The sequence below is a fragment of the Labeo rohita genome, chromosome 17, assembly GCF_022985175.1.
Source record: "Labeo rohita strain BAU-BD-2019 chromosome 17, IGBB_LRoh.1.0, whole genome shotgun sequence".
Taxonomy (NCBI): Eukaryota; Metazoa; Chordata; class Actinopteri; order Cypriniformes; family Cyprinidae; genus Labeo; species Labeo rohita.
The window spans coordinates 17,280,281-17,302,150 of NC_066885.1; the positions used below are offsets into that span (position 1 = coordinate 17,280,281).

At 36.6% G+C, this 21,870-nt stretch overlaps 2 protein-coding genes across 2 annotated transcripts; both read left to right on the forward strand.

The window, feature by feature from the left end:
- Positions 1 to 924: 924 nt before the first annotated feature.
- Positions 925 to 10,433, forward strand: asmt2 (acetylserotonin O-methyltransferase 2). Its single transcript, XM_051134152.1, has 9 exons — positions 925 to 1,936; positions 2,543 to 2,638; positions 4,463 to 4,637; positions 4,826 to 4,955; positions 5,179 to 5,247; positions 7,366 to 7,484; positions 7,591 to 7,728; positions 9,325 to 9,447; positions 9,554 to 10,433. Exons 2-9 carry the CDS (start codon positions 2,558 to 2,560, stop codon positions 9,763 to 9,765), a joined length of 1,047 nt encoding a protein of 348 aa, XP_050990109.1. The 5' UTR covers positions 925 to 1,936; positions 2,543 to 2,557; the 3' UTR covers positions 9,766 to 10,433.
- A 1,310-nt stretch (positions 10,434 to 11,743) lies between these two features.
- On the forward strand, positions 11,744 to 21,731 carry jade1 (jade family PHD finger 1). The gene is given in 12 exon segments (XM_051133152.1): positions 11,744 to 11,888; positions 13,612 to 13,695; positions 14,769 to 14,839; positions 14,935 to 15,092; positions 15,182 to 15,366; positions 15,446 to 15,657; positions 15,729 to 15,896; positions 15,991 to 16,107; positions 17,446 to 17,979; positions 19,342 to 19,459; positions 19,555 to 19,607; positions 19,609 to 21,731. Coding segments are annotated over 11 exon segments (2,541 nt in total). The 5' UTR covers positions 11,744 to 11,888; positions 13,612 to 13,646; the 3' UTR covers positions 20,485 to 21,731.
- Positions 21,732 to 21,870: the final 139 nt, after the last annotated feature.

A 21,870-nucleotide genomic window follows, 5' to 3' on the forward strand; every position in this document is an offset into this window, starting at 1 on the left:
ACTTTTTAATCGCAAATGCTCATGCATGTCTTGCTGCATTGTTTAAAGGAGAACTCCACTTCCAGAACAACAGTTTACAAATAGTGTACTCACCTCCTTGTCATCCAAGATGTCTTTCTGTCTTCAGTCGTAAAGAAATTGCATTTTTTGAGGAAAACATTTCAGCATTTTTCTCCATATAATGGACTGCTATGGTGCCCCGAGTTTGAACTTCCAAAATGCAGTTTAAATGCATTTCGATCCCAAATTTGGTTGTAAATGATCCCAGCCGAGGAAGAAGGGTCTTATCTAGTGAAATAATTGGTTATTTTCATTAAAAAAAAGTACAATTGAAATACTTTTTAATTTCAAACGCTCGTCTTGTCTTGCTCTGTCTGAACTCTGTGTATTCTGGTTCAAGACAGTTAGTGTATGTCGAAAAACTCTGATCGTATTTTCTCCCTCAACTTGAAAAATCACTTTAAAATCATCCTACATCACTTCAGAAGTTCTGACCCAGTCTTTGCAAAGTGAACATGCAAAGAAGATCAAACACCCTTAACAAAAAGGTAAAACAGCGATATAGGACGATTTTGAAGTTAAGGGAGAACATGAGATGGGAGTTTTCTGACATACCCTAACTGTCATGAACCGAAGAAAAAACAGGTCGGGAAGAGCAAGACAAGATGAGCGTTTGACATTGAAAAGTATAAAAATTGTATTATTTTTATGAAAATAACCAATCGTTTCGCTAGACCCTTCTTCCTCAGCTGGGATTGGTTTACAACCACGTAAGGGATCATTTGAAGCCGCATTTACTACTAATTTTGGAAGTTCAAAATCGGGGCACCATACCAGTCCGTTATATGGAGAAAAATCCTGAAATGTTTTTCTCAAAAAATATAATTTCTTCACAACTGAAGAAAGAAAGACATGAACATCTTGGATGACAAGGGGGGTGAGTACATTATCTTATCATTATCATAATCTGTAAATTGTTGCTCTGGAAGTGGACTTCACCTTTAATGTGTGAGGTTGAACTAGTGCAAGGTGAGCATTTGTAGTTAAAAGTATATAAATTAGTATTTTTCTTTGAAAATGATTGACCGTTATGCTAGATAAGACCCTTATTTCTCTGCTGGGATTGTGTACAGCCTTTTGAAGCTGCATTGAAACTGCAATTTGTACCTTCAACCTATTGGCCACTGAAGTCCACTATATGGAAAAAAATCCTGGTATACAGTATTTTCCTCATAAACCTTAACCTTGGATGACATGAGTAAATTATCAGGAAATTTTCATTCTGTAAGTGAATGTCTCATTTAAGTTAATGTGTACGTTTTTTAGGCCTAAATGTTTATTTTTTATAAAAGGGACAGACTTTTGATAGTCACTATATTACTAAAGCTATGTTAGTACTGTTATTACACTAAAATTACAAAACACTAACAACATAGAGATTGAAATCGTTTGGCATTAACCGCCAGATGTCACTGAAACCCTAAAGGTTCTGACAGAGGTATGTACCAGTCATGGAATGTCCGAGTCATTCCCGCGAATCGGTTCTTTCCAACCGTTCGCTCTAGCAGGTTCAAGATTCCAGCGATTCTTTCACGTCATAGCATCGTTCGTCATATATATCGTCGTCACAGAGTACATGCGTTCCAGTAAAGCCATATGTGGGCACTTAATGTATCTTGCGTGTATTTTGGTTTTTAGTCAAACGGATCATCGTGAAGGAATCGTTCAAACTGTGAACTGGTTCTTGAAAATTAACTGAAAGGATTCGACTCAAAAGAACACTATGTTCAGGAATCGCATATCACTATACAGAACATGGTCACAGTGGGATTCTTTGTGCTTTTGCGTGAGATGACTGTCGAATCTGTGTAGGGTCGAATTTGGAGTAGAATTGTCTAGAACAGAATTGCAAATCAAACCGGCATTCTTTTGTTGGGTAAGTTTGGTTTTCTTGACTTGTATAAGCACTGCAGTGCTTAAGCATAGAGTTGTGGAAGGATATGTCGATATCTTGCAGGTTTTTACAAAATATCTCCGATCGACATGCATTATTTTCACAACATTGTGACCAATGCTTGCTCATCGTCCACATCTAGATACATGTTCTCGTGGGGAGCTCGCATGAATGATTTTGTGGTCGGTTACACAATACATTAATTCATTGTGACCGGCTGTGTGAAAGTGTGTGAACCACAGATTGAGATGGACTTCAGAGGAAAAATGCATACAAAGTGTTAATAAAACATGTTAAAATGTATAACTGCTTAAAATGTTCTTTTTGGGTTAGTCTAGACGTAGTGGTGCCTACAGCTTTTGTTCTCTCTTTCTCTGTGTGTGTGTGTGTGTGTATATATATATATATATATATATATGCTTGTATGGTTTATAAAAATGTGAAAAGGTACTGCACAGGGTAAGTGATTAAAGTGTATTATCAAAAATTATTGGATCTTCATAACATTGATATTTCACATTTACATGTCAAGTGGGTCAGTTGAGGTCCATTATATGTTGTAGCTGATGGTGATCTTGACTTTAACAGGAGGGACGTCTAATCATGGCTGAGCATTTGTCCCAGAGTGAACTGGACTATCCTTTTAAGCTCTTGGAATATTTCAATGGATTCAGGATCTCCAAGGTTTGTGTTTTATCTGTGAGACTCATACTGAATTCCTTATTGTCGTCCTAATGTTTTCATCAAAATGAATGCATGACATACTGTATATCAAACAGTGAATTGATATGAATCAGTACTTCTGTGCTATTGTGATATGGAGTCACCTCAAGCATCTTTTGCAGACTATTTCAATGTGACATTTATTGTTGGATTCTGAGTAAATGTTTTATGTGGGAGCATCTATTATTTGTGGCATGTCCCCCACTGTGTCTTATTTACTTGTGTGGCTGCCCGCGCTGATTTCGCCTCCAGCAGGACAAACCTATAACTTATTAAAAGCCACTGAGCCAAACACTGAGATGACTCAGGACTTTGTTTTCCCATGAGACCTAGAAAGGATGCTGCATGAACTGTAGAATTCACTAGAATTCATTTACAATTATTGTGCACAGAGTTTTGCAAAAACCAAAGGAGTAATTAAAAATTGTGAATAACTTATGAGAAATTGTGATATCACCTAAAATATGTACATTCCTTTTTACCTTTCAGCATACTTAGACATTAATATTTTTTAACCTAAAGTCTTAACATTCATTGGCTGATGCTTTTTATACCACTCTTAACTTGGGGTTTCTCCTGTAGTAATACAGTGGCTTGAATCTGCAAATCCTGTTTAGTCACAGATATGAGTATCAAAACATCAAAATGTTTGTCCTATTTCAAAGATTAAAAAAAAAAAAAACCTTTTTCTTCAGCAAGTGTGCGTTAAGTTAATCAAACGTGAGATTGAAAAAAATGTATAATGTTACAAAAGATTTATATTTAAAATAAATATTGTTTTTAGAATTTTCTATTTGTTGAAGAATCTTTAAAAAATGTATCACAGTTACCACAAAAATGTTAAGCAGTATTAAATATTAAGCAGTTTTTAACATTGATAATAAGAAATGTTTCTTGAGCATCACATCAGCATATGTGACCCTGGACCACAAAACCAGTCAGTTTTTTGAAATTGACATTTAAACTTAATTTGAAAGCTGAATAAATAAGCGTTCCATTGATGCATGATTTGTTAGGACAATATTTGACAGAGATACAAGTATTTAAAAATTAAAATATTGAAAAAATTGCCTTTTGTTGTCCAAATAAAGTTCTTAGCAACGTATATTACTAATCAAAAAAGTTTTAATATATTTATAGTAGGAAATTTACAAACTATCTTCATGGAACATGATCTTTACTTAATACCCTAATGATTTTTGGCATAAAAGAAAAATCGATAATTTTGACCCATACAATATATTGTTGTGGCTATTCCTATAAATATATATCCATGCTACTTATGGCTGGTTTTGTGGTCCAGTGTCACATATTAGAACGATTTCTGAATGTCATGTGACACTAAAGACTGGAGTAATGATGCTGAAAATTCAGCTTTGCCATCACAGGAATACATTACTAAAAACAGATTTTTTAAAAAAAATGTAATAATATTTCACAACATTACTTCAACGTTGGGTTTCTCCTAAAGAAATATAGTGGCTGTAGCATAAGTAAAAAAAAAAATCACACTGCAAAAGTCTTATTTAGTCATAGTGTATCAATAATCAAAATTTTGTCTTGTTGTCCAGTTAAAATATTCAAACAAGAAGGAAAACGAGGGAGAATTTCATTAACTTTGTAAAAATGGCTTCAGGTTGAATGTTCATTCAGTTAGAAAATGCATTAAATGTTTTTGCAGCTTAAAATGCATTTACCCTTTAAAGATGTGACAAACATTTAAATAACATGAGAATTCTCACTTACATTTTTATTTAAATATCATGAATCCCTGCTCTCCTCCAGGCAATATTTTCAGCTTGTGAGTTAGGGGTCTTCGACCTTCTCCTCCAATCCCAAAAGTCCATGAGTGCAGCTGAAGTGGCACAGAAGCTTGGCACTAATGAAGATGGTATAGAGCGTTTACTGGATGTTCTGGTTGCCATTGAGATTGTGGATGTGGAAGTGGTACAGGAAACAGGTGAGCTGCCAAACTATTTTATATTCCACCACAAATAGCTGGAAGTTACCTTGATTGCTCTAATATGCTCTATTATAGTATTATCGGATTAAGTCGATATGTTTGTTCATAAAACCATCCATCTAGTCAAGATTGTAATTAAAACATTCACTAAGGCTCCAAACTTTCACTCTTGTTTTCTCTCATAGCTCATTACAGCAGTACAGATGTTGCTAATCTATACCTGGCCAAGTCCAGCCCAAAATCTCTACATGATTTAATCATTTATAACTCTCAAACCATCTACCCACTCTGGAACAATCTGGTAGACGCTGTTAGGTAGGCATCACCGTTTTTATCATCCATTAACATCTGAGAAACACTTGATCCCTGACCACTTTAAAATCCTTCTTCCATGATAAAGGTTTTACTGTAGTGATTTTCAGACACATCAGTATTTGTGATTAATTAAAATGAAAAGCCTGACCTTAAAACTTAATAGTTTAGAAACAATGTGTATTGATTGAGTTAAAAAAAACCAGTATAATCAAATATCTTGCAGGGAAGGGAAGAATCAGAATGAGAAAACCTTTGGCCTCCCATCTGAAGAGATCTTCTCTGCCATATACAGGTTTGTTTGATTAGTTTTATATAATATTAGCAGTACTGTGGGTGAATGTTTTTGTTGTCCCTATACGTCACTAGATTAAAAGTCCTTTCTTTGACTCCAGTGATGCAGTCTTAAGCGCTTAGCCCCTGTACTGTGTAATTCTAGGTCATGGACTTTGAAGCAATTCAAATTTGAGGCTTTATGACAGGCCGTTCCCACGTCTGGAGGGGTGGTGTGTGTGCTACAGTGTGAGCCGACCATTATGTGTGTATTTGATTGTGAAAGAATGACTTGTGTTATTGTGTGTATGTTTTGAATCGTTGGGGTTTTTGTGATGATTTAAGCGTGAGTGTGTGTGTGTGTGTGTGCGAACGCATCTCACGCTCATGTAATTTGGGTGCATGGGATTATAGGGAGATGTGAAAATGCGATTATTTGATTAAAAAACCAAAAAAAACAGTAATATTGTGAAATATTATTGCAATTTAAGATAGCAGTTTTATATTTGAATATACTTTAAAATATAATTTATTTCTGTGATGCAAAGCTGAATTTTCAGCGTCATTACTGCAGTCTTCAGTGTCACATGATCCTTCATAAATCATTCTAATATGCTGATTTAATATCTTTGGAAACAGTAGTGTTGCTTAATTTATTTATCTATTTTTTTTGGTAACGTGATACTTTTTTCAGGATTCTATGATAAATAAAACATTAAAAAGAACAGCATTTATTTAAAATAGAAATCTTTTGTAACAACATAGACTACTGTTCAAAGTTTGAGGTCAGTACATTTTTTCTTTCTTTCTTTGAAAGAAATTAATACTTTTATTCTCAAGGATGTGTTAAATTGATAAAAAGTGATACTAAAGACTTATATTGTTAGAAAAGATTTCTATTTTTCCAACTGTTTGCAACATGATAATTAATCAGCATATTAGAATGATTTCTGAAGGATTGTGTGACACGGAAGACTGGAGTAATGGCTGATGAAAATTCAGCTTTGCATCAAAGAAATAAATTATATTTTAAAGTATATTAAGATAGAAAACTGTTATTTTAAATTGCAATAATATTTAATTTTTTTTTTTATGGAACTATGATGAGCATAAGAGACTTCTTTACAAAACATACTGATCCCAAACTTTTGAACGTCATTGTATACTGAGAAATATATCAAAACCTTTTTGTATTGTTTTATTTTTATTGTAAAGAAATTAATACTTTTATTCAGCAAAAATTAATCAAAAGTGAGCGTAAAACATTCAAACTCAACTTTATCTTTTGACACCGGCGTTAAAGGGGTCATCGATTGCTTATTTTCCACAAGTTAATATGATTCTTTAGGGTCAAACAACACATTTGTAAAACAAACACATTTTTAACTTTGCCTAAAACAACACATCTTTAATCTTGCCAAAATCAGCTCTGCAAAAATCAACCCATTTTGATGGATTGTTCCTTTAAATGCAAATGAGCTCTGCTTGCCCCACCGCTCTCCACTGTCTGTGGAGTGACTGTCCTGTTTACTTTAGCTGCATTTAGCGCATTTAGCCGTGAAACTTGCTAACTAGCATGTTATTAGGAAAGGTGATTGTAGAGATTAATTAAAAAAACCCTTATACTCACTTCTGGTGTAGGTGAAGCTGGATCACAAATGATTTGCGTGAACATAGACGCATTTATGTAGATCGGGAGGCGCATTCCCTTCACAAACAAACGTAATCCACTGCATCTTTAGCGGCTCAGATGTCGGGAGTAAATGACGACCACTATGTTCATTATTACATCCAGCAACACACAGCAGCACAAATTGCTCAATCCAAGATATTCTTGTCTAATTTACATCCCTGCTTTGGCATCGAAACAATGGAGGTCAGACTGTTACAGCTGATTTAGGGCTTGTCTGAGGTAAGACGCTCATGTCAATCAACTATCATGGGAGCGGCCTAAGAATGGCCTGAGAATGGCTCGATTTGAAAAAGGGGATATTATTTTTACAGATTAATTAAAAACCACTGCATGGATTTTTATCATTATACGGTAGATTTGTACATACACTGCCAACACACATTAATATTTAAACAACATGTAAAAGTGAACTTTGCATCCGACGACCCCTTTAATGTTTTATTTCAGGTCAGAAGAGGAGATGCTGAAATTCATGGGACTGATGAACTCAACATGGGTCATTGACGGCCATGACATAGTGACAGCATTCGATCTTTCTAGCTTCAAGACCGTCATAGATCTGGGAGGTGAGTATAAATGTTTTTTATTTGAGCTAAAAAAAAAAAAAGGTTTTAATAAAATATGCAAGAAACAGTAGATTTGCAAGTCATGTTATTCTGAGATGCTTTGCAGGCTGCTCTGGTGCATTAGCACGAGAGCTGGCTAAAGAGTATCCTTCCTCCACTGTCACGGTTCTGGATCTCCCGGCTGTGGTCCAGACTGCTCGGCGGCATTTCGCCCAGCATGATGACACCATCTGTTTTCAAGAGGGTGCGTAATGATGCATTGTAACATTGTTAATGGTTCCCATTTGACCGATTATCTGTTCTTCTGAACTTGTCAAAAACAACGAGATGTATAATAGCTGCCCTGACCACAGAATATTTTACGTTTGTTGTGTTATTGTAGTAACACTGAAATAGAAACTTAATAAAAAAAAATTTCCAAACTAAAATATAAATAACTGGGGAAAACTAAAACTAAGATACTCAAAAAATGACCTCAAATTAATGTTTTAGTTTATTATACATAATATATCATAAAACAATCTACATTAAACAGGAACACTTGATGGCAATACCTTTGTGCTGATGAATTCAGTTTTTTAAAGCATACCAGTTAGCATGTTAACTAAGAAAATAAAATAAACAGAAACTAGAAAGAATTTTTTTTTTTTCCAGAAGGAAGTTTAATTCAGCAAAGATGCATTAAATTAATTAAAAGTGACATTAAAGACTTATACACTACCAGTCAAAAGTTTTTGAACAGTAATATTTGTAATGTTTTTTAAAGAAGTCTTTTCTGCTCCAATGTACAGCAAAAACAGTACAATTTGGAAATATTTTTACTATTTAAATTATCTATTTGAATATATTTTAAAATGCAATTTATTCCTGTGATTATAAAGCTGAATTTTTTGCATTATTACTCCAGTCACATGATCCTTTAGAAATCATTCTAATATTCTGATTTGCTGCTCAAAAAATATTACTATTATTATGTTGAAAACAGCCGAGTAAAATTGTTATCAGATTTCTTTGATGAATAGAAAGCTCGTAAGAACATCTTTTGTAACATTATCAATGTCTTTATCATCACTTTTGATCAATTTAAAGCATCCTTGCTAAATAAAAGTATTAACATATACTGACTCCATTTCTGTTCATCAAAGAATCCTGAAAAAAAATTCTGTTCATCAAAGAATCCTAAAAAATGTACGGAACCGTTTTAAATATTGATAATAATAATTATTTAAAAATCAGCATATTAGAATGATCTCTAAAGGATCATGTGACACTGAAGACTGGAGTAATGATGCTGAAAATGTATCTTTGAACACATTTTGAAATATTTTCAAATAGAAAACAGTTATTTTAAACAGTAAAAATATTTCAAAATTTTACTGTTTTTGTTGTACTTCGGGTCAAATAAATGCAGGCTTGGTGAGCAAAAGAGACTTCTTTAAAAACATTACAAATCTGTACATTGTTACAGTAGATTTTTATTTATAACATTTATACTTACTAACAACTTATTTATAGATTATATGTTAATGCACGCAGTATCATGTGATACAAAAGGAGTAATGGCTGCTGAAAATATTTGCCATCACAGGAATAAATTACATTTTAAAATATATTAAAATGTATATACCAAAATACATTAACATAACAATGTTTTACTGTATTTTCTATCAAATAAATGCAGCCTTGGTGAACTTAAGAGTCTTCAGAAATGTTAAAAATCGGTGATGTAAAAACTTAATTATTAAGATAAAAACAAAATGAAAAATTAATAACTATCAGAACTGTAGTATGGCATTTCTCATCTGTAAAACAATAAGGTATATGTCATTTTGTTTTTTAGGGGACTTTTTTGAAGGAGAAATCCCTTCTGCGGATTTATACATTCTGGCCCGGATCATTCATGACTGGAAGGAGGAAAAAAATCTCAAACTACTGAAGAAAATTCATACAGCATGTCATCCAGGTGAGAAAAGATGTCATTACCTGGTCGAGAGTATTAATAAGTGGCCCTAAAATAATAATTTTCAAAGCATCTGACCTGCTCTTTCATCTAAACCGTTTCTATCCAGGTGGAGGCGTTCTAATCGCAGAGGCACTGTTGTTTGAGAACCGCCGGGGTCCAACTATGGTTCAAATGTTTTCTCTGAACATGCTAGTCCAGACAGAAGGGAAGGAGCATCCACCCTCTCATTACACACGTCTGCTTACCGAAGCAGGATTCAGAGACGTGCAGGTCTGTCGGACCGGAAAATCATATGATGCTATTTTGGCACTCAAATGAATAAGCACAAGTGTATTCATGTGAGCGTCGTCAGTAATCAGACCCCTTCTGCCTTATCTGTAGACACGTCACTAATCATGTTCATGCACAGACATCTGTTGTTCCACCCTGGCTTATAAAACAGTTTTTTCCTCCAACACAGAGTGAGCCCCCTCCTGATTCTTATGATTCCTTTAAAAGACTGTTTTAGTACCAATTAGATTTTGTCATTTGTGAACTTGACTCCTGAGGCCTACCAGATGTAGTCTGAGAAGGGGTGGGTTAAGGAGCTGTTTCTGATTGGCCAGTGATGTGTCAAAATAAGCTCCGCCCACCATCTTGTGTATCTATGCACTGTAGTCTCAACACATGGTTAAGTGTGACCCCTAGTGGTTATTTGTTGAACTAACACAATCAAAAAATCCAAAAAATAAAAATAAAACCGCATTAGTGGATTTTTAACTAAAGAAAGTCTGAATATCAATTCCTGACCTCATTCCATTGTTTTTTTTGTGTCATATAGTCTAGTCCAAATACAATTTCTTTATCATCCTTCTACAAAAAGAATACCTCTTGATTTTTTAAATGTATTGTGTATTTTTTTCTAGTGAAAACCTTGAACCACCCTTGACCTTGTGCCACACATTTATAGTTGTTCACTGAGAAACAATCAAATAAAAGGAAACAATGACCAAAGTATTTTGTTGTGAAGTGATCCCATGTGATTTCCAGCTTTTGTATTATTTGTGACCCTGAACCACAAAACCAGCCTTAAGTAGCACGGGTATATGTGCTTTGCTTGGCAGTAGCCAAAAATACATTGTATGGGTCAAAATGATCCATTTTCCTTCTATGTCCCTTTTATGCACTCTCAGATTCAGTTGTATCTAAGCCAAACATTGTCCTATCTTAAACCATGCATCACTGGAAAGCTTTGAGATGTTGTATAAATCTCAAAAAAAAAAAAAAAAAAAAAATACACTACCGTTCAAAAGTTTGGGGTCAGTACATTTTTATTGTTTCTTTTTTTTTCTTTTTTTTTTAAAGAAATTACTTTTATTCACCAAGGATGTATTAAGTTAATAATTAAAAGTTTATAAGTTAATAATAAATAATTTACATTGTTATAAAATATTTATATTTTGAATAAACACTGTACTTTTTAAACTTGTTATTCATGAAAGAATACTGAAAAAAAAAAAAACACAGGTTCCAAAAAATATAGTTGATATTATCCAACACTGAACATTCTAATAATAAATCCACATATTAGAATGATTTCTGAAGGATCATGTGACACTTAAGACTGGAGTAACAGCTGATAAAAATTCAGCTTTTCATCACAGGAATAAATTCTATTTTAAAGTATGTTAAAATAAAAAACATTATTTTATATTGTAAAAACATTTTGCAATATTACTGTTTTTTTCTATATTTTTAATCAAATAAATGCAGCCTTGATGAGCATAAGAGACTTCTTTAAAGACTATTACAAGTCTTACTGACCCCAAACTTTTGAACGGTAGTGTATATATATAATATCTGAGGGTGCAAAAAAAATAAAAAATTTTGAGAAAATCGCTTTTAAAGTTGTCCAAATTAAGTTCTTTTATATATTTACGGTAGGAAATGTACAAAGTATCTTAATGAAACATGATCTTTATTTAATATCCTAATGATTTTTGGCATAAGAAACGATAATTTTGTCCCATACAATGTATTTTTGGCTATTGCTACTAATATCCCCGTGCTACTTAAGAGTCACATATTTGAACCTACTTCTGATTAGTAGGCCTAGTGGTGACGTAATATTAAATCTTTATTTATTTACAGAGGTTTCCTGTGGATTCATATTAAATAATAGTAGGTTTTAACCCGAGCTTTACAAAAAATCCCTGTCATCATCTCCAAAACAGACATTATGCAACAGCCGAAATGGAAGGCACGACGATAATCTCTTGTTTGTGCGTGAGCGCGCACGCACACTAGCTCCCCCTGCAGGTGGACGAGGAATACAGCGGCGGCAGCGCGCATACGTAACCTGCATGTGTTTGTGTGTGTGGGGTGGAGGAGAGGCGACTACTCAAACTGTGAGCAAGCGCCACATAGAAACGCCAGCGCAGGATCAGCAAGACCTTTTTTATGTAGGTACGCTACATTTTCGTGCTGTGCTGTAGCATACATGTTGAATAAACAGGGACGCGCCAGTGTTTTCCAGGATTTCCGCGAGATCTTCATGCAGATGGTCCGGTGCAAATGTAGCACGTCATTAAAATGGCGCCAAAAGATTAAGTTGAGCAGCAGCAGACGCTGCCCTTAATAAATGTTTACATGAATTTGGCCTCTGTATTAATTTCTATAATCTCCTGGTGTGGTTTGCTTTGATATTTGGTAGTTACTTTAAATCGCGTAGCTGCTGGTCGTGCGCGCGCATGTGTGTGTCCAAGCGTCATATCGCAAGTTAGGCGCGCGCGTCCTGGCCTGACTGTGCAGCTTATCTTATTTAACCTAAATGTTTTGGTGTTGAACCAGCATATGGCATCAAACGCATGCCAATATTATGCAGTTTTAGTATATGTATGAATTTTGGTTATGCCACATGTTAGTGTTAGAAAATTTTGTCCGTGCCACGGTCTGGGTTGGTCCGGATTCAGCTCTGGCATGATTTTGGGAAAATAACGGTGGAAAATATGAAACTTTTCTTTGGGGTTTGCGTTATAAGTTAAATCCGCTAAATTTGTGTATTTGTGCAGTAACAGTTTTCTGATCGACGAATGTGTCAACGCACTTGTGTGTTTATCGTACTATAAGTTGGTGTTTAAACATACCAAAGTGGAGCAGAGGTTTTTCAAAACTGTAAAATTAATTCGGATTCCGTGGGAAAAACAATAATAATAGTTGTGTTTTCAATTTCGAACTGGCATTGAACTAGACAGCTATTTGACGTCAAGGGGCGTGGTCTGTTAGCGTCACATGGACCATTTGCACTGCGTGAGCCGCTGTTTATATAGAGTGGTAGACGTTGAATTTGGGCAGAATTCGTGATTTGTTTTTATCATAACGCAGTTGAAGTAAGCAGATAGTTGTGAGATTTTGAAGCTGTGTCTTTAAAGTTATCTTTACCTTATGTTGTTTACGTTTGGCAGACTTAAACCTTTTAGGTTTAGCTTAATTAGGCGAATAAATACTAATAAACACCATTTCTGTTATCCTTTTCTGTCGGCTTTAATCGTGTTCAGTCATTAAATATTCTGTATGTGATCCAAAAATTAAATAAAGCCCAAAGCTGGAAAATGCATTATACAAGGATTGTTTATTTTTAAGTGTTTAGGGCTTTCCAGGCAGTTTTCTATTTCGGTGCATTGGGTAGTTCAAAAATTTGAAAATACAGATGAAGAGGTTAAATTAACGGTTTATGCACACGACATAATATCAAGAAGAGAATAACCTACGTAAAGGTGATGTTTGTACGTTTCACGAACATTTCAGTCTGCCATTGGTCGGTTCAACAGATAGTCCCGCCCTCAAACCCACGCTATTGGTTGCAGCGTTGTTATGTTGCGGTGCTCGACCAAACAGCGGCGGTTGGATAGCGCCACTTCTTGGACGAGTCGGCGTATGGATTACTTGTGAATTTATTCTGCATATTAAGATCAAAGGGAATTACATAAAGTATTTTAACATAGCATTTAAATTGAGTTAGGCTTGTAAAGTGTTCCAATTAACTCTTGAGTCCGCCTGTCTCTGTCGGCTTCAGTCTGTCAAGTTGTGGCTGCCTGGGGGAAAACCAGCTGTCAGCACTCAGCAGTCATCTCTGCAGGATCAGTTTTCAGGAATGTTCTGCTAATGTTTGATCAACCTCTGCAGATTTCTGCATCACTTGAAGGCCACGGCAGCTGACGATGAAGCGAAGCCGTGTCCCGAGCACCAGTGAGGACTCGGATAATGGAAGTAAGTAGACAGACACTTTATTTTCTAGTGCCAACTTGCCTTGAGTCATCTAATATTGCCCTTCAGGCAATACTGAAATTGCATGTTATTAAAGGGATAGTTCACCCCAAAATGAAAAATCATCATTCAGTCATTAATTACTCACCTCATGTCGTTCCAAACCTGTAAGACCATCCTTCATCTTCAGGACACAAATTAAGATATTTTTGATGAAATCTAACAGCTTTCTGACCCTGCGTAGACAATAATGCAACTGACACGTTCAAAGCCCAGAAAGGTAGTAAGGACGTTGTTAAAAAAGTCCATGTGACATCAGTGGTTCAACTGTAATTTTATGAAGCTACAAGAATACTGTTTTGTGAATGAAGAAAACATAAACAATGACTCTATTCAACAATTTCTTCTCTTCCGTGTCGGTCTTCGATGCGAGCTCACCTTGAATGTGGCAGTTGCGTTGCTGTCTATGCAGGGTTAGAAAGCTCTCAGATTTCATTAAAAATATCTTAATTTGTGACCTGAAGATGAATGAATGTCCTACCGTATCACAAATGACAAAATGTAAAATTTTTTGGGTGAACTATTGTTTTAAAGTCATCATGAAATCAAAATGGACAAGTATTGTTTTTGCAGTATTAGTATTTTGATCATAAATTATTCATCTACATCATTATTTTTTTAAATGCATGTGCCCATGTCATCTTTATTCAAAAACGTACTTGCTTTCTTAAAACAACATCATTTTTCAAAAAGATGTGTGCAAAGGCGAGACAATAATCTATCACCTCCATCAACCTGTCATTCACATAAATCACAGTAGTTAGCAAACAACAACAATCAAATCAGTTCCTGATGGATAAAATGTCCCAGCTTACGTTTGTTTTCTCACTCAAGAAGCCATTTCACAACTGAAGAGAAAAAACGCTAACAGTTTCCGTTATGCTGCTTTTAATATTCAGCCCTTTAGCTGTAGCTTCAATACAAGCCCTCTTTTTATGTAAACTAATATGACTGTTGTTATCCCTCAGAATCTTTAGCACAAGACATTACATGCATGTTTTTTCTGTCTCTTTCAGGTAACTCCACGTCCTGGTCTCAGCACTCCAACTCCAAGCACAGGAAACAGAATGGAAAAAGACCCTCAGAGGTACACAGAGCTGCCTCAGACTCTATACTCCCTCATTTACGCCCCTAACAATGCATATTCTGATATTCATACACCCTGTTTTCTTTCTCCTCCAGGTGTTCAGGACAGACCTGATCACTGCTATGAAGCTTCATGATTCATACCAGCTGAATCCAGAGGATTATTATGAGCTGGCCGATCCCTGGCGGCAGGAATGGGAAAAGGGGGTTCAAGTCCCTGTTAGTCCCGAATCCATACCGCAGTGTACAGTGCGGTATGCGTTGTTTTTTTTATTTACCTGTCAAACTTTTCTTATTTAATGGCTACAATTGATTTATTCCTGTTTTTCTGTTTTTCCTGCAGTACTGTTGCTGAGAAATGCCCTGCTCCTCTGTTTATGAGGCCGAAGAAGCTGATTCGCTCATCTGAGTCATCGATGCTGGGGTACGTGGGTATTCAGACGCTAGCTGATGGCATGTGTCGTTATGACCTGAATGAGGAGGACGTAGCTTGGCTGCAGATCGCTAACGAGGAGTTTAGCAAAATGGGTGAGCAAATACAGTCTGGAGTTTTCACCCATTTTCCACACAAACAAATGTCACGAGAAGCTAACTGAATTGCTTATAGGCATGCAACTCCTGGATGAGCTGACAATGGAGCGGGTCATGGAGGAGTTTGAGCGCCGTTGCTATGACAACATGAGCCACGCCATGGAAACCGAGGAGGGGCTTGGCATCGAGTACGACGAGGACGTGGTGTGTGACGTCTGTCAGTCCCCTGATGGCGAGGACGGCAATGAAATGGTGTTCTGTGACAAGTGCAACATCTGTGTGCATCAGGTGTGTGTGTGTTTGTGCATCTGAGTGTCTGTGAGTATATATGAATTATATAACAATGTACCTCCCCACAGGCGTGTTACGGTATACTGAAGGTTCCTGAGGGCAGCTGGCTTTGTCGTACCTGTGCACTGGGCATCTTTCCCAAATGCCATCTGTGTCCTAAAAAAGGCGGGGCCATGAAACCCACTCGAAGTGGTACCAAGTGGGTCCACGTCAGCTGTGCCCTCTGGATACCAGAAGTAAGGATGCATGCACAAACTAAGACTTATAAAGTGATTTCAAGAGTAGTGTGTGAGCTCAGACTGGTGTTTGTTGTGTGCTCTTTATCTCTAGGTAAGCATTGGTAACCCTGAGAAGATGGAGCCTATCACTAATGTGTCTCATATACCCAGCAACAGATGGGCTCTGATATGCTGCCTGTGTAAAGAGAAAACAGGAGCGTGTATTCAGGTACACAGTACTGATGTTTATCATTGTATTATTATGCTCTTCATACAGATATTCAAAATCATCCAGAGTCCAAAGTGCATTTTAAAGCGGAATAATTTCTCAATTTGAGCCCTGGAGATTAAAATAATATCGGTTGATACCATCAGTAATTTAAAGTTGACGCACCAAGATTTTCTCTTAGTAAAAACGTTACACATACAAAATAAATAGTATTTCTCAAAAAAAAAAAAAAAACATTGAAATGATGTGCGTTCACAGGTTGAGGTCATATCAGTATTCTGATAAAAGCTGTTTAATTTTCCATGGAGTCACCTCATGGAGGCCAACATGTTGAGGTCACATGATTTCTAGTAATTCCCCTTAGCTGTTGGATGCGTTCACTTGCGGAATAAATTTAATTAATAAATTCCGCAATTTATTCCGCAGCGGCTTCGATGACCAGTGTTGGGGAAAGGTACTTTTAAAAGTAATGCATTACAATATTTCATTAATCCCTAAAAAAGTAACTAATTATGTTACTTAGTTACTTTTAATGGAAAGCAGTGTTACTTTTGTGTTACTTTTTAAATCTGGGCAAGGCTTGCTTGTTTAGTTTTAACATAAAAAGTTCTTTTTTTTAGCAAATGTAAAAGCCCTTTCACACCAAAAATTAAAATAAGGTTAATAAAATGGGATTAAATACTTAACATTAACATATTTAATTATTGTAGGTGGTTTGCTTCATATTCTGAGTTTGCATTTCACTGTTTTAATTCATTTTCATGAATACTGAATCTGTTTTTTGCGAGTGAGATTAATCAACATGGGGACAGACTTGTCAGTCAGTAAATGGGAAAACAAAGTAACTGGCACTACTTATTTAAAAAAGTGACTCAGATATTTTCTTGTAAATTAAAAAGTAATGCATTACTTTACTAGTTACTTGGAAAAGTAATCTGATTACATAACTTGCATTACTTGTAATGCATTACCCCCAACACTGCCAATAACTAAACTTTTGTTTTTGCAAGATTCTGCATTCATGCTGCATGGTTTAAATGAATGTAGAGTTTTGTTAATTTATTAATAAAAAAACTACTTCACATTTTCTCTGTGCCTCAGTCCTGACATCCTCTGCCTCCTCATTTAAAAACAAACAAAATATTATTATGCTTACTATTATACTACCCTTCCTGTCTTGACTAAAACCTTGTGTAATGTGCACTTCTTGAGTTTATTGCCATCTTATGATAATTTGCTGCTTGTATTCCTCAACTGTAAATCACTTTGGATAACAGCGTCTCCTAAATGAATAAATGTAAATGTTAGTAAATGTTCTCTTTTTCTGAATCATCCTAGTGTTCTGCCAAAAGTTGCCGTGTGGCGTTCCACGTTACTTGCGGTCTCCAGTGTGGGTTGAAGATGAACACTATCCTCACAGAGGCGGATGAAGTCAAGTTTAAGTCTTTTTGTCCCAAGCACTCAGGCATGGAATGGAATGAGGAAGAGGGAGATGATAACAGACCAGTGAAGGTCCAGACCAGCGAAGAGAGAAGGAGAAACAGGGCAGTGGACATCTCATCCTCTTCACAGCCCAGGCTCGCACAGAATCCTGAAGAAACCAGACTCAGTGAGCGCAAACTTCGAGTCCAGCAGCTGGAGGACGAGTTCTATCGTTTCGTCGCCGCTGATGAAGTCGCAGAGCACCTGCAGTTGCCACTGGAAACTGTGGACTTCTTGTTCCAATACTGGAAATTGAAAAGAAAGGTGAACTTTAACCAGCCGCTCATAATGCCGAAGAAAGAAGAAGAAGACAGCCTTGCCCGGCGAGAACAAGAAGTGCTTTTGCGGCGACTCCGCCTCTTCACGCATTTACGACAGGATCTAGAGAGGGTAAGTTTTGCAAAGCCCTACTGTTAGAGTGACCATACATGCCATTTTTATGGTACACGTCCTGGCCAGGATTTCTGTTTTGCCTAAAATATCTAGGATTTGACTGTTGGTGCTGTGCAGACCATTTGTTGTATGACATCCGTGAGAGCTATAGAGAACTCCTTGTGCTTTCAAATTGCAGTACTTTGATGTCATAGAACGATTGGTCTGTGCAGCGTGCTTTGTTGAATGAATGAATGAATGAACGAACAAACACATCTAATATATACGCATATTTGCATCACTTTGACCGTTCTCTGTAGATCGCACCTTCTCATGCACCATGATCAGTTGTTGAATTCCATTAATAATGTCTTTTTAAATTCAGATTTGTGGATAAAATCAGTGTTTTCTCAGTGTTTTAAATTGGTGACTCACTAACATTTGACATAATTTCTGTCTCTGTGTTGCTCTGTCACGCCACATTCATTACAACAACTGTATCTTTATCATTAGACCAGGCCAGCCCCAAATAGAAAATGCACACAAATACATCTTTTTTCAAATAATGGGCTATGAGTGAGGATGTCAGTAGTGCATTTTGTTTTTATGGTAATGAGATACCAGATGGAAATGTGATATAACTCTCAATGAATTCCACTTAAAAGAATTTGATTGGTAATCTAAAAACTATTCCTTCTGCAAAAAGGAAATTTTAGACTAATAAGCCATTTTTACAGAGTAGTTCTAGAATATTATGTGCTTTATTGCCACTGCTGATGAAAGCATGTCTACCATGTGTGAAAACACACTTCACACTTAATCTTTTGTCTTCTGAAGATGAACAAAGGTTTTACAGGTTTGGAACGACAAGAGGGCGAGTCATTAAAGACAGATTTTTCCTTTCCTTTAAACTGTCCCTTTAAATTGTTATTTATTAATCCTCATGTTGTTCCAATACTGGAACACAAATGAAAATATTTTTAATATTAAAAATTATTTTTGTTCAATTAAAGTTCATGCAACTAAATCACACATTAAACATTGAAAACACATTGTAGTAGTAATCCATATAAATCAAGGGGGTTGAACCAAGAGTCAATCGCTTTAAATGAACAGATTATATTTAGGCTTTTCTTCAAATATTAACATTGCACATGCATGGAGTAAATCACATATGGTAAACGAAAGCTCAGCAGTGCTAGCTTGTCATGCAGTAACAAACCTCATTGGTTTTTTGCTCATCAAGAAGGATGAGAAATTACTGGAATATCTTCATTTGTGTTCTCAAGATGAATGAAGATGATTGTTTTTTTTTTAAAGTTATTTTTAGTTTTTTTTTTGTAGATTTAGCATGTCTCACCTACATATATGTGTGTTCAGGTGCGTAATTTGACGTACATGGTCAGCCGTCGGGAAAGAATTAAACGGACCTTGTGCCGAGTGCAGGAGCAGATCTTCCATCATCACGTCAGGCTACTGGAGCAGGGACGCGTTGCTGGTTAGTATGACGCCTTGTTGCACTCACCTGATGAAAATTTGATCTGTCTAGTCTGTTTTTCTCCTTTCTTAAAAGTTGCATTCTATCCTGGTCAGGTATATCTTCTACTAGACGTTTGGAGGAGGCCATGTTTTACTTTCGGACAGCACCCCCCCGTACCTGCATCCCCCCAACCTCTGAAGGGTCACTGCGGCCAGAACAGCGCCCTGGGCACCACTGTTCAAAATCACGAGAAAGGGAGCAACCCTTTTAGAGTCTCAAAGCATATCGAAGCAGACAAGCTTACAAAGATGCCCAGGCTGGAAAGCCTGGTCATGGACAGTGTTCCCAATTCTGGGGTCGGCGATTCAGGCTCTGGAGCTTGTAAGACGGCGGCATCAGCTACAGTGAAACGTTCTGAGGGCAGGCTGAGGAGCGGTGAGTCTCACAGGAGAGAGGAGGAGAGCGAGCGCCCCCTGGAGGACAGGAGGAGGAGGACGAGCAAGCTGTGGGAACAGGTGTCTATAAAAGACAAATTGAGACAGTCGAAGTCTGTGGAGGAGACGGTGAAGAATGAGACTGAGCATGACAACATGGATGACAGATTAATGTTGTCTCACAGCAGAACCTCTGCTAGTTCTGTAGTCACTGCTTCGACCATGTACAACGGATCGCCGAGGAAGTCACACGCAAGCCAACATCAGGGAAAAATAGTGCCAAATGGAACAACGGGGCGGCATCTGAAAAACTGGGGCAGTTTTAGAATCCCTAAACGGAGTGAAAGAACGTCAACGGGGAAAGACGGACAGGACGGGAATGACGTGGCGGACCAAAATTCTTCCTTAAAAACTTTTAATACGAGTCCTGCCTCCTCTCCACAGATCAGGACCCGGCTGAGGACAGGAAGCGAGAACCGAAGTCACGTGGAAGAGTCTGATCTTGGCCAATCGGAACAGGGCAAGAGGTGTCACGCCCAAAGACTTCGAAGCCCGATGACTAGACGTTACGGTTCGGATGTGATCCAACGTGGAGTTCTTGCATCATAAAATGTGTCCAAAAATATATATTTCTCATTTTCATTTGCTCTTCGGTGAAAGGCGAACAGGTGGAATATTTATTTTTCTATTCTGTAATTTTCTGCTGTTGCTGAAACTATTTTTTTGAGTGTACGTTTAAAACATACGCAAAGAGGTTTCAAAGACCAAACGATTGGGTGATGAAGAAGAAGAATATCTTCCTAATGAATGAAACTTTAAATCAGGTGAAATTAACTGGCACAATTTTTAGATGAGTTACGAGCACTTATAAGGGTGTTACCAGCGTGAAACAAAGCCAGTACGGCCCAACTGTCTTAAGTCCCACAGAATTACTGCACTTAACTGAGCACTTAAAAAATATCTGACCACAACAGTCTAACCAGTGTCCAAAGTTTAGGAAAGACTTTTAAATTGATTTCTCAGTATTCTGCTAACTTAAAAGGCCATCATGTTGTGTGTATGTGATGTGTGCCATACTTACATTGTGGCACCTTTTCCTTCTCAGGTAAAATCTGCTTATATTTGTACTTAATTTATAGTGTTACAACTTGTTTTTCTTTGAAACAAACTGAGTGTGTAACAGGTCAATGCCTTATATGTACTCTCTTTGGTCTCGAAGTAATTCCTTTCCAGAAAAATACAAATAATACAAAAAAACAACTCTTTCACTTAACCATATTCTTCAGCAATAGACAGACTCTGTAGTTCCAGACAGACAAATCCACACTCAGTATGATGACATTATGACTCGTACGGTGTACGCCATTCGCAGCTCTGTTCAGGAAGGCTTTTAACAATCATTTACTTCCAGTATCCATTACTTTGAATTCACTTTTGCACTTGATATTAAATAATAACACAAGACACTATCATAGGTTGAACGAAGACACTGTTGCGTTGAAAGGACTGATCTTCTTGACATGGTTGCCTTGGAGTAGTACTCAAAGTATGTGTTCTTGCATCTTTTCTTTATAGCTGTAAATGTCTTTTCTCATGCAAAATGTGAGTTGATCTCCTCGAGAAAAAAAGTTTATCTTGTGCCTGAGTGTTTTTGTTGAGATGTTGCACTAGAACATTAGCCAGAGAGCTTGGTATAACTGTGTTCACAGAAAAAAAAATGTTTCTACATGTTTATATAATCAAGCGCTGCTGTATTTTTCTTCTTTCTTTTTCTTTTATTCTTATGCAATACTTTAGTTTTGTTGCAGATTGTGAATAAATTTTCTTGAGGTTAATTCTGGAGATGTTTGGATTGCTTGAGAGGAAAGTTAAAGTTTTCTCCTTTATTTCAAACACGGCTTCAGACTAAAACAATGATAGATGTTGGCTCATACAATTAAACCATTTAGTTCCCATTTGATGCTGATATTGCAGTGATTCTGATTGTATATATGC